Source organism: Geospiza fortis, unplaced genomic scaffold (genome assembly GCF_000277835.1).
Source record: "Geospiza fortis unplaced genomic scaffold, GeoFor_1.0 scaffold138, whole genome shotgun sequence".
Lineage (NCBI taxonomy): Eukaryota > Metazoa > Chordata > Aves > Passeriformes > Thraupidae > Geospiza > Geospiza fortis.
The window spans coordinates 274,089-290,055 of NW_005054307.1; the positions used below are offsets into that span (position 1 = coordinate 274,089).

The 15,967-nt window shown below is 38.2% G+C and overlaps 1 protein-coding gene across 1 annotated transcript in view; it reads right to left on the minus strand.

Annotated features, from left to right (window-relative positions):
• The window catches only part of HDAC9 (histone deacetylase 9), a 275,406-nt gene that overhangs the window by 212,854 nt on the left and 46,585 nt on the right, over positions 1 to 15,967 (minus strand). The window contains exons 2-5 of the mRNA XM_031066816.1: positions 13,192 to 13,433; positions 12,106 to 12,256; positions 9,902 to 10,028; positions 7,877 to 7,998 (exon numbers count right to left, since the gene is read on the minus strand). Coding sequence (XP_030922676.1) covers positions 7,877 to 7,998; positions 9,902 to 10,028; positions 12,106 to 12,256; positions 13,192 to 13,433 — 642 coding nt within the window. The remainder of the gene's footprint in view (positions 1 to 7,876; positions 7,999 to 9,901; positions 10,029 to 12,105; positions 12,257 to 13,191; positions 13,434 to 15,967) is intronic.

Here is a 15,967-nt window from a genome sequence, read left to right on the forward strand (position 1 = left end):
ATGTAACCTATAAGGCAAAAGAACAGGTCTCTCAATAGAATTTTAAATAAATTTCGGTTTTTAGCAAAGAAACAGCATCTCCTTGCATTTGCACCACAGGGTTCTACTGCAATTTCAAGAAGGCTGTGGTTTTACCGGGCCTTATGAATCCTCAAGTCTGCTGAAATCATGACATTTCACTACTATGTCAGGTTCATGTTAATCTTCTTACAGGTAAAATAATATCCTTTTCCAATAATAAGTAGGGGATTAAAAAGCAAATACTACTATATTGGCTTGAACCATAGAATTAAGGAATAAGGATAGTTTAAAATTAATTTTCATCTTCTCTCCATGTCGTCAAATTCTGTAATTTTACTACACCTTTGTAGAACTTTCTGGAGCCAATTCATCTGAGTTCTCAGGAGATGTAGAGGAGAAAAGAAGATGAAACAGGTGCTTGAATAGAGGGTATCCCTCATCTGAATCATAGTAATTCAATAAATAAATTAAGATGTGCATGACTAGCAGTCCTTTTGGTTAGGTCTCCACTGGTAATTCTTACCCTTTCTTCTGACCATCTATACCAGTCAGTTCCAGCTGGGAACAAGTGTTGGGAATACAATATCCTACTTTCTGCAAATATAGCAAATCCCACTCTTCAGTCCAAATCCTCCTCCCAAAGCCACTGAATCCCAAGAAAAAATATTCTGTTCAGTGAAGAACTGTCACAGATAATCCCCTAGCCCACAAGTCAAGGCTTTTGCCATGGTCACCATTTGACCCCTAGATACATAATCTATTTTTTATAGAATAATCATGTTCATGATTATGTTGTTCCACAAGCCCCATAAAAGAAGGAACTAGTTCACAGGACGCTTAAATCCCACAGATTTTAATCTGGAAAATATCCAGCAGTGATAACTCAACTCACTGATGTCAGGTAAAAAGTACAGTCCAGTATTTCACCAACCTTCAGAAATTCATGATGAAACACCATCATCTTCTCCCCCAGTTTAACAGAGCATCAGTGTCATCAGTAAATGTGAGCTGGTTAGGTCTAGACTGTTGAAACGTACTCTGGAGTTGTCCAAAGGCAACAGGGTGCCCAGAAAACAAAAGCAACCAAAACAAAGTATATCTTGCTCTCCTAGCAGATGAAAACCATTGGCCAAGTTCATCTCAAAAGCAGGAAGCCAATTCAGCCCCACTGAAGAAAAATTAAGATAAAATTGGCTCAAAAGTTGTTTGGACATTCAAGACACTTTTGTCTTCTTGAACTTCTGTAGGTAAGGCCAACTTTGTGAAAGCATCTCCTCATGTTAAGCAAAGTGAGAAGAAAATCCCCACGTTTGAAGTCTTAGTTGGACAACCATACTACACCTTCACAAGTGTACAGAATTAAAATAAATTTACTTTTAGATAGATTCTTTATGCTCTAGGATAAAATTCCAGTCCCCTACAACTTAATTAGCTAAATACACAATGTAACCCTCCATCTGGTAGAGTAATTTAACAAGAATAATTGTGCACCCCCATAACTCAACGAGACACTGAGGAAAACCATTGAAATGCTATTTCCTTTCCTTTGGAAGAGAATTATGTACAATTTCAGCATGCTTTGCATTTCTAACAGTTAAAGCCAACAGGGAGGTATCACTCTCATTTATATTACTTTCCCATGAGAAAATCAAAAGCAAAGTACAAAGCTTATGCCTTTGCTCATGAATGGCTCTGTAATACTCACTTGGCTTTAGCCACAACATGTTATTTGGCAGCTAAACCCCTTAATTAGAGTTGTGGGTTTGAATAGATTTTTCAGTGAAACTATGTTTTGCAGGATTTTGGAGAAGTGCAGTGTTTGCTAACCAATATCTTCTATTTTGGATGATCCCATACCATGTGATTTCCACTTTTCACTTGTCTGTTTTTCATCTTTAGATGTTCTTGTTTACTTTTCTAAAAGTTTTCAACTGTCCCTGCTCTAGATACAGTGGAAGAAAATTCCTAGTCCTACTGAAATCAAACAGGACAGTTTCTACAGACTTCAAAGAGTCTCAAATTTTACATGCAGTATTTTGTAACTTATTTATCCAGAGGGAATAAGCTTTGAAATACCCATTAAAAACATTCCACTTCGTTTTCAATGGACATTATGCTCTTAAAACACTTTAGATTTTAGGACTGCTCCCTGTTGCTTATTGAAGGGGTTTCTTTAGATTCAAAAGCCAAAAAGGTGTCTAGTATCTGATTACTTGCTTATCAAAAACTTATGCAAGCACTTCTAATGGTAATTTAAAAAGCATTTTTGAAAACATACACAGTGTAAGAAAGCTTTTATACCACTCACATGAAGCAGAACTTCATAATTCAATTTTGGTTATACACTGGTCAGTAAAAGAACTAAGACAGTATTTTAATCAAGATTGTATAATTAGTTTCATTATGAAAAAGGGTTGGTAGTGTCATAGAATAATTACTGGCAAACAGAACATGACATATATACATGCAGTGGGATTTTTGCTAGAAATGAAAGACATTGAATCTGGAACTAAGTAAATTTTTTACCCGCTCACAAAAAACTTGGTTTCTGCAATTAAAAATGAGTGTTAAATGAAATACATTAGAGGAATAACCTTCCACTGATGGGAAGACTATGATGGTCTTCATGAGAATCATTCTGGTGATGACTCCTGTTGAACCCTGGTGCAGGCCCTGCCAGCTTTCATGATACCAAAGCATACCTACACAAGTTCTTTTCTCTTTGGCAGTGTCATTAAGCCTACCCTAGCACTCATTTTTATTTAGTTTTAAGATATCTCAAATAAATTCTCCTCTAACTTAAGCTCAATCAGAATGACAGGACATCCCTCCTCAGCCCCAGCTCTGATGGGCTGGAGGCAAGAGCAGCCCCACACTGTAGCTACAACCACATCACATTTCCTCGGAGCTGCTGGCTCCCAGGGCCTGGACACTGGCTTGGCTTGTTCATTACGTGAATCTGGGAGCTTTGCCTCCAATTCACTCTGCAATCGCAAGTGGAAGCTTTTTCTCTTTCTAAAAATTCCTATTAATAATTGCATGCTCTGAAGTTATTGATACTAAATTTGGAAAGGCTGAAAATGTTTGGTGAAGAGGAGTCAAGATCAGGGTACCTTTCCTCCTTCTCACTGTGATAAGTACTGATTTCTTCTGAGCACATTACCTATTCCAAATTTGTCAAGATGGTTCACCAGCCCAGGAAAACACGGAGCCTGGAGAGGCAGGGATGCTCTGCATCCCTGGAAAATTGGATAAAATTAGGAGAATCATATGTTTGCCTCATTTCCCTGCTTCAATAAACAAAGTGCCTCTCCCATTTATTGTTCTTGTGCATAAATTCAGAGAAAAATAGCACTTCTCTCCACTGACATGGACTTCCTCATTTTGGCAGACATGGTAATTGAGGGTTTGGGATACTCCAAGGTTGTTTTTTTTAAATAAAAACCAAAAGAAATCCAGCTTTTTCATATACTGTTACATCAAAAAAAAAATGTTTTTCCTAGAAAATGCAAACAGAAATAAAATTTAGTGGCACAAAAGGGGGAAGGAGAAAAACCTTCACACACAAAATGTTTTCTTTCTGATCTTCAACTGCTACAGTAAATTACTGAGTCACTAAGTGCACAAAGAACAATAAAAAATATTCTAATTAATTTCTTTTCTTAAAAAATACATCTGCTGAGTTCTCATTCAGGAATCTTTCATTCTCATTTACACAAGAGCTACACTGTTATTCTACTGCCTAATCAGGTTAACTTAATATGGGTTTTACAGAGTGATCTTCATGGCTGTGCAGGGCAAACTTCTTCCTCTCTTTCATCACAATATTAAACAATCCTTCATCTCCTCTTTTTTCCTGTATGCAATTACACAACTTCTCCCATCCAAGGAAGAACCTCATACTATTTGTTATTTTAAAAACCCCCATGATATGTTTCCATTGAATATGCTTCCAATTTTTGGAAAGTGAGCTACAAACATCTTCTCAAATTGTTACACTGTGAGAGATCTTCAGATCCCTAAGCACAATGCAAGTTGTAAGCCTACAACTCCATCTGCAAAGAAAGATTCAACTGGCACAAAATCAAAATAAATAGAAATACTGATTGACATTCCCATTCTTCCATGATTGTGCTAAACTCAGGAAAGAAAAAACAGTTCATACTTGATATGATGATGTCCCCAGGAATTTCTTCCAAAAAAAGCCAAAACATGAAACAAAATGCAGAAATTCCACCTACAGCACCATTTAAAAAAGTATACAGCTTTGGCCAGAGAGCTAACCCTTGTTGGAACTTACTGGCTTTTGCTCGTTTGTATCAACACTTACATACAAAAAATGAAATATTTAAGATTGGAGAAAGTGCAAATGTTAGGGCCATTTGCCAGAATTTCTGCATTTTGAAAGGGTAAAAAGAAAAAATAGAAAAAAAAATTATTTGAAAAGCTCTTCTACCCTACCAAACCCATGTTGCTTATTGTGCTTTGTATCCTCATAAAGATGATGGTATTTTCCTGGACAGATAGTCACAGAATATAGGAGCTCAACAAGCAAAAGTTCCCCTTATTAAATGATCAGATTTTCAAAAGTACATGGCTCCCATCAGAGCTCTTAAAAAAGTCAGTATGAATTTCAAAAGTGTTCAGTAATAGGGAGGTATTTTCAAACCTCTCTGGGTAATTTAGACACATTAGTCTCATTGAAAGTTAATGAGCCATGTGCTGCTCAAGCTTTTGGGTGCTCCGCAGAAAACACATTACGACTAGTAACCATGGTGCAAGTTTTGGGGATTTTGAAAATTTGATCTTATGCTGTTTACACTAAATTCTGCTCGTAGCTACGGATGTATAGCTTCTCATGGTGTATTTATCTATCCAGTGAAGCAATAGCTCCCCTTGCTCTACTCTTTTCAAAGTCTGTCAACACCAAGCATCTGAATGCAGCTGTGCAAAGAGTTGCATACCCTGGCCTCTAGCCCCTAGGACAGTCCCAATCCTCCATGCAGCTAAACTTTCTGAAGCCCACTGCTGACAATCTCTGCTGCATCTTGTACAGAAAGGAACAATCCAGATGCCTGAGACTTGTTGAGTAACCACAGTCACTGCACTAGGATGTTAACTCTGGTCACTAAACACTGACAGAGCAAGATTTAAGTCTTTTCCTAGTTATCTAAGCATTCCACTATTCTAGATACTAGAAGTGTAAAAGTTGCAGAAAATATTTTCCTTTGTACCATTCTTTCGGAATTAATTTTTAGGAGATTAAAAAGGAGATGTCACTTCAGGACTAATTAAGCAAAGATTAAATAGATTACTGAACAAGAAAGTAAGCAAGTAAAATTCATGATTTACTATGCCCGTGTGACACTTGGTGTTCCCTTAGCACTGAAAAACACATTAGGATGTCAGGGAAGAATCATTCAGCCTTGTTTCCCATTAAATCTGATCTCAGAGTACCTGATTCAGTCAGAGTTATCTTACAAGAGCATTTTAACAATGTTGGAGAAGAGAAATATACCTCTGTATCTTATATTATAAAGATTAAAAAAAAAAAGTAACCTAAAAAGCAAAACAAAGCTGCAATTAAAAGTCACAACAGGTATTCCTTTCTTAAGGCTGAAAGGAATGTGGGGTCTGCTTTCATATGAATTGCTGACTTCACGCAGGTTCAGCACCACAGAGGGTTTGCCAGGAGCCAGTGGCAATAAGAGTTCATAGCCTAAAGGGAAGGAAAAGAGGTTCACCCCTCATGGCAAAGGTCAGATTTCTGCAGGCTTACAGCCTGTCCATATACATGAGTGTTCGTGGGACATCTTTGTCTAGTAAGGTCCCATGAGGATGGCACAGGCTCCACAATGTCCCCTCTGCCTGGAGGATGGCCTATAGCCACCCAGATCAGTTTGGGGTCATTTGACTTGCGTCGATTTGGTTCCTGTTGCTTTTACACTCAGCCTGATGAACAATCATTGAAAACTTTGTGGGGATGTTGCTAAGACTGGAATTAAACATCTCTAGCACGCAGAGAGACTGGATGTGTAAACAGGATATTAACAGTTGCTATTTTCACGGATATTGAGAGATATCAAATATCCTCTGTGGGTAACATACAACATGCTGTACACTTCATTATATTTGCTTATCAGAATCACTATGTCAACGTCATAGAAACGTTTATATTAATGATTATATTAGTATTTGTCTATTTATTCTGTAGATATCTTTTCAGAGAGTCATCATGTCCTTTGTTCAATTTTGGAACCAATGCACTGCATGCCCAAATATTTGGAATAACATATAGAAAACATCTGGATTTAATTATATTATAGTCCTCTTATGCAGACAATGGGAATTGAATTAAGGAATATTTTGAAACCCCCACAGAGATATAAAAGTATTAGCAGCTGCACGAGAACTTTACTGTTACAAACTCTGAAAATGTTTTGTTTTACAGATCAACAGGCTGACACATCATAAATATCAATCATAATGTTTAAGATACATAAACATGGAAGAAAAATTAAAGCTTGCATTTCAAATACATGTAGATAAATTCATAGCATTTAGAAGATGCAAAATGCATCCTTTTGTTCAAAAAATGAAAATGTATAGTCTATTGGCATAGAAAATATATGCTGTATGGTGGTACTAAACAGAGAACCACATAAGGGCTTATTATAATAAACAGCCTGAACAAGATTTTATAGAATCCTGTTATATTGCCATCATATTGTACAAAGGGTAATTCAGCTAGAATAAATTAGCATTTTGCTTTTCATGCTTCCATTACTTTGAAAATATTTGGGGATATAATACGAGCTTAGAGTGTCTGCCCAAAAGTATTAGATACAGGCTGGATTTTCTCTCTGAATATCTTCTGGTTCCAAATGCCACTTCTTTTCAAGTCAGTTTTGCAGTTAGTTTTCAATCTCCCAGTGGCAAAATCGCATTCAAAGGCTGTTAGCACAGTAGGGGGTCAGACTTTCTCTCTGAACGTAACTATATCACTCAACAGCAGAGTCATGCAATAAGCGATCTAATGTTTTCTTTTCCTTTTTCCCCCCTCCTCTGAGTGTCTCCCTGCATTCCTGGATACCAGTCACTGCACCAAGGTCCTGAGGCAATAGCCACATGGACTCCACTGCCATTCTAGCTTTTTTTATGGTGCAGAAAAAGCTAAGTCTACAGTTCACCTGCTGTCAAGATAATATATTCAATTGTTAGATCTTCTAAAATATTCTAAAACCTCCAAAAGAACATTTTCCATATGTCAGAAGACATGCCAAATGGACACAGAGCAGTGCTGGTAATGGCAAGGTCACAGGTTGGATCCCCATATGGACTATTCACTGAAGTGTGGGACTCCATGATCCTTCTGGGTCTCTTCCAGCTCAGAATATTCTGTGATATGCATACAAATGCTAACAATCAATGACACAAAATATACTATTAATCCAATTCCTCCTCTTTCCATGATTTCCTCTCAAAATGCCCTGAAAGACACTGTCTAAAAGCAGAATACCATCTGAAGATAGATACTTTATCTACCAAATAGGGCAGAGATAGTTATTAAAGCCAGAAGAAAGGCAAAGAAAATAAAGATCCATGAAGTGATGGTTAGGAACAAAATTTATCAGAACTGAAGCCTGCACTAGCTGTCAGCACTGGGAAACACCAACCCTTGGTACTATGTGGCCAGGCTGACCTTGGAAATATGCAGTCTGGATCTTTGAACTTACTCATGGCATCATCTTGAACGTATGGAATATGATATATGCCTTGCTGATGGACAGCCTGGTTAAAATAAAGGGTGGGAGAATTGCTGGGCAAGGGACTCGAATAAACAACGCTAACTCACCCGTTTTACGAAGTGGAAAATCATCCTTAGCATCCTGTGCTCCTGGTAAAGTATATTTGTATGGTGGCGAGGCCCCACTCAGGGGTGGAGAGCTTTGATCCAGTGAGGTATGGTGGGCAGCCCTGCAGCAGACACAGAGGTCACAAATTAGCTGTCACTGAGGTGACCAGCAGTAACTATCCACATATGTTGTACACGTCTCAGCTGTGTTTATGTTCTTGTTCCTCTAAGTGTGCACAAACCACAGGCTCATGTAACCAATTTCACTCTTACTGTAAGTTATGGAACTCCTTGGGATTCCTAAAAACACATTTTTTGCACTCATTACAGAAGTCACATAGGATAAGATTCATGTTGATCTATAGACAAGGTCTGTCTCCAGTTTGGGGAATTGACCATTTCAGGTGGTTGCTTTTTAATGTGAATCAGCTGACACACAGCAAAAGCCACTTAAGGCATGTTTATCATGTACAAATAGATGTATACTGATCAAACCTTCTCTATCAAAATGTGAGGGATTTTCAAGGCAGGAGGGCTTGTATAAAATAATCTGAAATATTGAATTATTATCTCTTGGATAATAATTCCTCCCCCAAATTATTTAGTGAATAAGGTAAATGAAACCTCGACTTTAAGTTCTATTTGTAAATTTTGTGAGCACACCACTAGCATATAGCACTCATGTCAGCAGAGAAGCTTCAAGTTGAAGAGTGTTTTCTGTCAACTGCTGGATGAAAGAAATATTGTGGGCAGAGATTTCTGAACAACCACGCTGAAATTGCATCATGTGGCTCAGAAACAGGGGTTGGGTTTTTTGTTTTTTGGAAGGGGGGCGTGGGGGGATTGTTTGATTTTTTTACCTTGAGAGGGAGAGAGGGAAAGGAAAAAAACTTTCAAACTTTGTGTTTATCTAAACATTATTTTACTTGGCCTTTTACAGACTCTGCTTGTCTTTCCAACACAGTGTGGTTAATCAGTAATATGTCTCTGTCATGAGAGGAAGTACTACTTTCTGTACCGTAGCAGAAGTCATCCTCTGCAGAGCTCCTCATACTCAGTCATCTGAAGCTCAGATTATTAGCCCAGAAATCTTACATATTCAAGACACTTTTACATATTATTTGGAAGGAAAAAAATGAATTAATTACTGTATCTCCACCAAACACAATGTAACTTTATATTAAGTCATTTCACCAAAATGCTCTGGTTAGCTCAGAATGCAAACTCCAAGGGTCAACCTTCAGCAATCCTTTTTAAAAAGAATAAGTAAAAGATGGAAATCTAGTGTACCATATGCACTTCTGCTTGTCCTATTGAAGGTCAATGCAGGCTTGGCACTCAAGTCTTTCAGAAATGCAGACAGTTCATTTTGTTGGATTCATTTTTGTGGGGAATAAAAACTGCAAAACTGTAAACTCTTAACATGTCAATAGAGCATTTGAAAGACTCAACAAAATCACTTGCTTCCATGGTCTAAGCAGATTCTTGTCAAGGCCAAGTTATCATAAGAATATGCAGTTCGGATACTAAAATCCTGAGTCAGAAAGTTAAACGACCGCTGTCTTTCTCAAAATCCTTGTGAATTACTAACACCATTCAAGCAACTCCACTGGAAGAAAAGCAGCATCTCTTCAAGAGGAAATGTTTTGTGATTGATTCAAAATCCAAGTGAGACAAACACAAAGTTGTTCTAACTGCAAAAAAATAAGATACTTGGAAAAATGTCAGGTATGGTTGTAAAATTTGTGATAGCAACAGCTATAGATGCTACAGATGAACCAGCTGAAATAAAAACAATTATACAGATTTTTGAGAGAGTCTTTTTCTGTATAGTTCTCATCACTGAGCACCAAATACTCCTCAGTTCAACCAGAAATGTAACACTTCTGGCTTTCTGCTAATCTTTGGGTTGAACTGCTGCCTTGCTCTGGAGGCAGACTCTCAACACCCCTGCTGGAAAAGCATTCTGGCAAGTTTTAGCTGATACTTCAACGAGACAAGGAAGCAGCTTAATACTGAACATACGTGTACCAGAGCTTGGGGTGACGGCTCATGGAATGATTCTTCCCATTTGCTGGAGAGTCTTTTGTAGCTGATTTACTTAACAGGAACTCTTGAAGTTTCTGCTTCACTTCTGTACTGGCCACTGCCCCTAAGAAACACAGAGTTAAATGCATCTGATCTTTACTTTAAAAAAATTACCTTTTTAAAGAAAACAAACCCCAAAACAGAGTCTGTGCCTTATTGCTGGAAGTTTTGTAAAATATAAACTAACTATAGGCAGAAAAAGTCAAAATGAGATAACATTTGGATTAAACACTTGTCTGTGGAAGCCTGAAGCTGGCCATGACCCAAAAATCCAGTGAAGTCATAAGGAATATTTCAACAGTAGATGAGGCCATTTATCCAGGGCCAGATGTATCTAAAGAATTTAAATTATTTCCTGATAGTTTCCAACAATCCGAATACAGAACCAACAATAGAACTAAAAAGACAGTAACGAAAGGTCAGTTTGAGTTTTTAGTAATGAATGTTTTTTCTTTTAATAAAGTACTAGTAGTAACACAGCAAAATTGTGAACACTGTCTTGGTTACAAACAGAACACTGCAGAAAGAGCCAGCGGTGAGCCTTTTAATTGGAGCCCCTTAAGAGCCTCTACGTGCAAAGTCTGGAAGAGAGGAGACTCTGCATATTGACCTCACTTGGTGGCCAGCTCAATAGAGAACAAAAAGTAGAGCATGTCATTGTAAGGTTAAACTGCCAAGCATTCAGTATAGGACACGCTTCTTTACTCATAGCCAACATAGTGTTCATTGAGAAAAAAAAAATATGAAAACAAAACATATTTTGGTTTTTCATTAAAAAAAAGGGATGAAACCTCATTTCTTTCAAAGGTGCAGCACTAAGGCATATTTGACACTCTTAAGTATTTTTGGTTACCCAACCCTGACACACTACAGCTGAGATGCTGAGCATGTCCCATGTGACCCATTGCCCACAAAATACCTCTACTACTGCTCTCCTTCATTCTCCAACTCCCCTGCCCACATCTCCCTTCCCTCCTCTACTCATTAAAAAGATCATCACCACTAACAAACTCTGGGGCTGGGGCTGGGCCTGGAGGGGTCACAAGCTTCTTGGCTGGCTGTTACATCCTGAGCAGCCACCCAGCAAGCTCAAATTGAGAAGGGAACCACTGAGGTCACATCTCTGCTCTTCCTCTGGCAGGAGCACTAATAAAGCCTAACTGTTCATATGGAGGCTGATTTTTTTTATACTACTTAGAGGAACCTTTTGTTCCTGCAGTTTCCACACCCTCACATTTCTAGGTCAATAAGATGGAATTTTTTTTATGGGCTCATTGTTCTTGAAAGTACTAGGAGCACCACGGACACCCTAATTTCTAAAGCCTACGACATGGTACACCTACAGCTGTTGAAGTGATATCTTTTTCCACCCAAAGAAAAAAAAGCACTTTTCTGCTTCAGTCTTTGTCAGTTAATTCTTGTGCTCATTTAGTAGGGCAAGTAACAGTATCTGTTTGTGGCAGCTTCATTTTGAGTATCTTCATACTGTACTTCAACCTGATTTTCCAACTGACCTCACTAAAGAGAATTATTTGTATCTGTCTCCCTCTAGTGAGCACCAAATCCTAACAAACCCTTATAGTTATTTTCTTTATAGCTATATATAAGCTAGAAAAAACTCCTGGTTACGCCTCAAGAAATGTCATCAAGAACAAACACAAGACAGTTTGAAAAAGTCCTAGCAAAATATTTAGAAGATTCATCCCAAGATATTCTTAAATATTTCATTTTATTTTCAGTCTTGAAACAAATCTCAGCAACTAATTTAAATTTCTGCTGTTTTGTAGTGCTTTCTGTATTGAGAAGTAAGTTCTTCAGAAAGTTCTCGTGTGAAGCTTTATGCTTTCAAATTTTCTCATTATTTTATATAAAGAGCTTGACTCTTGAGATGCATATCTACAAGTCTGTCAAGCTGTGCTTTCCTGCAGTCTTCCAAGTCTGCACACAAACCAGAAATGTGTTTCTGTGGGTGCAGTGGGTGGCCCTGCCCTTCTCAAAGCACAGTCTTGACTTCTCGACCTGCGTATTTCACACAGGAATAGGCTTCCTTCAGGTTCCTGTTCATAGTTCATTTTGGCTGGGAGAATGCAAAGGGCAATAGATTCATTTCTTATTAGGATTCATGGTACATTGGCTCTTACTTTCTCGTCCTCTTTCTTTGCCTCGGAGGGGAGGAAGCTGTTGCTCCCTGCGATGCCTCTCCAGTTCCTGCTCTTGTCTTTGCTGCTCCAGTTTCTGCTCTTTTTCAAGGAGTTCTTGCTGTTGTTTAATGGCTAGTAGTTCCTGTTGTAACTTGCACAGAACAAAAAGACATGAGAAAGTGCAGTTTGCAATGTTTTCTAGGTCAGTCCAGGTTAAAACAACCCCCTTGAGTAACTGAGGATCAGTGCTTGCTTTTATGCTTATACTTCTTTTTATCTTTTAACTGACTTTTGAGCGGCATAGCGCATTACTGGCTATCACCAAATTGAACTCTGGTGTCAGGTAGCAGCCTGCTGCTCTGGTTTCACTTCTTTCTCTTTTGGCAAAGATACCTGGAAACTTCACATTGTTCTTTGCCAGTGCATCACCTAACTCTGGTTGCTGTGCTCTGCTGCATTTGTCAGCTCTGTCAAGTGGAAGCTTAGCACAGCAGCACAATGGCAAGTAGATAAGAGGGGAAAAAATGAAATGAAAGGCAAGATCATAAATTCCCGGTCAAAATCCATTATAGCAATCCTGCCATAGTGCATGCAATCCCATAAATCATTTTCTTTTTGTATTATATGAGGCAGCTCAGAGAAGAGTGAAAACACAACACTATCGAGGTCCGTCTGTGTTTTACAAATGCAAATATTATGCACTTGCCTATCAATTTGATTTGTGGTCACAAACTCAGTAGCCCAAAAAAGCATTGTTGTAATATACTGAAAACAGTATATACCAAAAAACCAGCCATATTGAAGTTCAGCTGAAAATCCAGGTTGTGAAATAGGTAGCTTGATCTTTTGTGGATGTGGTGGCTTCATGAACTCAGTGATTCTCACAGTATTGCCTTGGTCTGCTGTGTGCAACTCACTGCCAGCAGTTTTGCTTTAAGAGGCTTTTATCACCCCAATACAGAAAAAAGAGCACTCAAAAACCATCTCTCAGCCACAGCAAACCTTTCAGGCATGTTCCCTTTCTGTGTCTGCTTAAGCATATTGAGTTTGCAGATAAAGAAAGTGATAAATGAAAAATGTTGCTACCTTAATGTGCTCCTGGAGCTGGGCCTGATGCTGGCGGGTCAGGTTTTCATGCTGCTTCTGGAACTCTGCAATGAGCAGCTGTTTCTGAATCTGCTGCTGCTGCTGGATCAGGAGCAGCTCCTGCTGTAGCTGCTTTTCGCGCATAATCGGGTCCACCATGGGAACCATCATCCTGAGATCCGTCCGCAAGTCTAACGGAGAGATCGGCTCCAGGCCCACGGGAACCTCCGACTTCACATCCACTGGGGGAAGAAAACAGCAAAACATAGACATATTAAATATAACAGGAGCAGGAGAGTAGAGAACATTCCTACAGGGAAAAAGACCCATTTCACCCAAAGACTGTTTCCATGCACAGACCTTTCAAAACATTTAATGCAATCTATGCTGTATGCAATCTTCAGCATTTCCTTTCCATTCTCTGCAAAAATACTCCCAGATTAATATTCTGCTAAACAGGTTAGCACACAACCCAGGTTCTAAAACCACGGAGCAATATTTAGTGAAAATCTCCTAGGCACCATTGATGCTACACAATAAACACTCAGGGCACTTGCTCAGCATAAGATGAAGGCCTTGCAGTTCCCACTGCACCGCAAGAGATTTTGCAAAGCTAGTATGTAGATTTTTCTGAGGATACTGTTACACATGAAAAGCTACTCAGTGCTAGGCGGCTACTGCATATAAATATACCTGGCAAACACAAAGTAATGACATAAAACATGGGGAAATAATATGATACACAAAATGAGAAGTTTCAATACAGCTTTTGGGGAAGTGATCACCGTGCATAGCACACTATATATGGCTTGTAAGAAAATTAATTAATGACTTCAGTTTGTTTTAAATGTTAGATCTTATAAATTCCAATCCAGCATTAAACTACTTAATGGAGGATCCTCTATTTTCTGTCTCCTAATTTAAATCAAAGGGACTAAAAGGCAGCAGAACAGTGATTTGATCACTTCCACTACAATACATTTAAAGCTCTGATTTTCGCATCAAGTGAAGAGAGTGAGAGTAACTTTATCTATTTCAAAAGAACAAAAGACTAACAAGCAGCATATCTACAAGAGAAAAATAAATAGCAGCTGAAGGTCTCTGCTAAAGCCCAGCAGTTCTGATTCCATCCACAAGAGGACAGTGAAACACAAACACATTCACTTTAGTTCCTACTCCTCCACTATCTTCACTGGAAAATAAGATTATTAACTGAAAACAAACATGCTGTCAGAAATTATTTGGGAACAAGATTTTAAGCATATTTTCTCCTTTTTCTCTGCTGCAGCTGTATTTGTTTCCAGGAGAAAACCAAAATGAAACAGAAATATTCTAGTAAGCAGAGACAGCAAAACTGAAGCAGTAAAAGTTGAAACTGCTGCCAATGGAGAGGGGACTGAATTCTAACTGTATGTTCATTAGTCAAATGATCTATTAGTAAAAGATATTATAAAAATAAGGGAAAAGGCATCAAATATTTTCTACTGATCACACTTTTTTTATTCTCAAAATTCTAAAAACATATACTTTTCTGGGCCTTCTTTTTTAAATCCTAATAACTGTGATTGTGAACCTCACAGCATAATTTGGCTTCTTAACACACTATCCCAACAGAACGATTGTGTCTAAGTGCTTACTTTTGTTCTGAGACTAATCACTAAATTATAAAAAATCACCTTTAACTTACAAAAACTACTCTTGATTATAAATAATTGCCACCGACCAAGAGAAATGGACAGGCAAACCTCCAGCCTTTCATCCCATTTATTCAGCAGCAATCCACATTCCATTTGTCTAGACTAAATATAGCCGCGTTTATACAAGAAATCAATAGTGCTTGCAGAGAGCAGAGCAAAGACATGAATATTTCATCAAACCCGGAGAGAAATGGCAATCAGCAAACTGACAGCAAACCGTGTAGGCTTACTGGCCTGCCAGATAAGTCTCCTCTACTTGGACAATGGCTCATTGCCTGCAAGTCACAGTCTTATCATCAGCCCTCTTCTATTTTTAACATTAATTGCATTGTAGGTGACAAAGGTTTATCATGTTTAAAGGGGAGAAATGGATTTTCTTAAATCTTCTGTGACAGGATAATAAGCCTTACTAGGAGCAGTAACTGGAGCTCAGCAAACCCTGCAGGGTCTGGTTCACAATAGTGTTTGCAAACTGAGCCCCGCAGGGTTTGCTTCACAATAGTGTTTGCAAACTGAACCCTGCAGCTTATTTTGCAGATACTAGCTGAAAATCAACCTCTACAGATCTGCACGGTGATTCAGGCTGATTATACTTCCCATCTTGGATCAGCATCGCATTTCTTCATTTTCAGAGAACGTAGCATGAGGGGAGGCCTTCGGATATTTTTAACAATGGAAATTTCCTTTCACTGTTAGTAAAATCTGCAACTGAAACCAGGCTCAGTTTGGTAAGCTACACATTTTCTAGAATTTTCACACACTCAAATAATAAATCTAGCACTGGAATGATCTACTTCAGCAAGTTGACCTTCACCTGATTCCTTAATGTGGGAGAAAACAAGTATTAGGGTAGTTCTAGACTTGAATACATAGAAATCAATACATAATATTTAATATAATTTCAGTGCCAATGTTTACCAACAAATAAAGACAAACATTTATTTCCTGGCACAAATATTGCTAACAGTAAGGTTACCACCAATACTTCTAATAACTGCTGACATAGCAAATATTAACTTTTAGGGGTAATTACTGTCTTAAAATTGAACTAACTAATAATCAACTTCATCAATGAAATT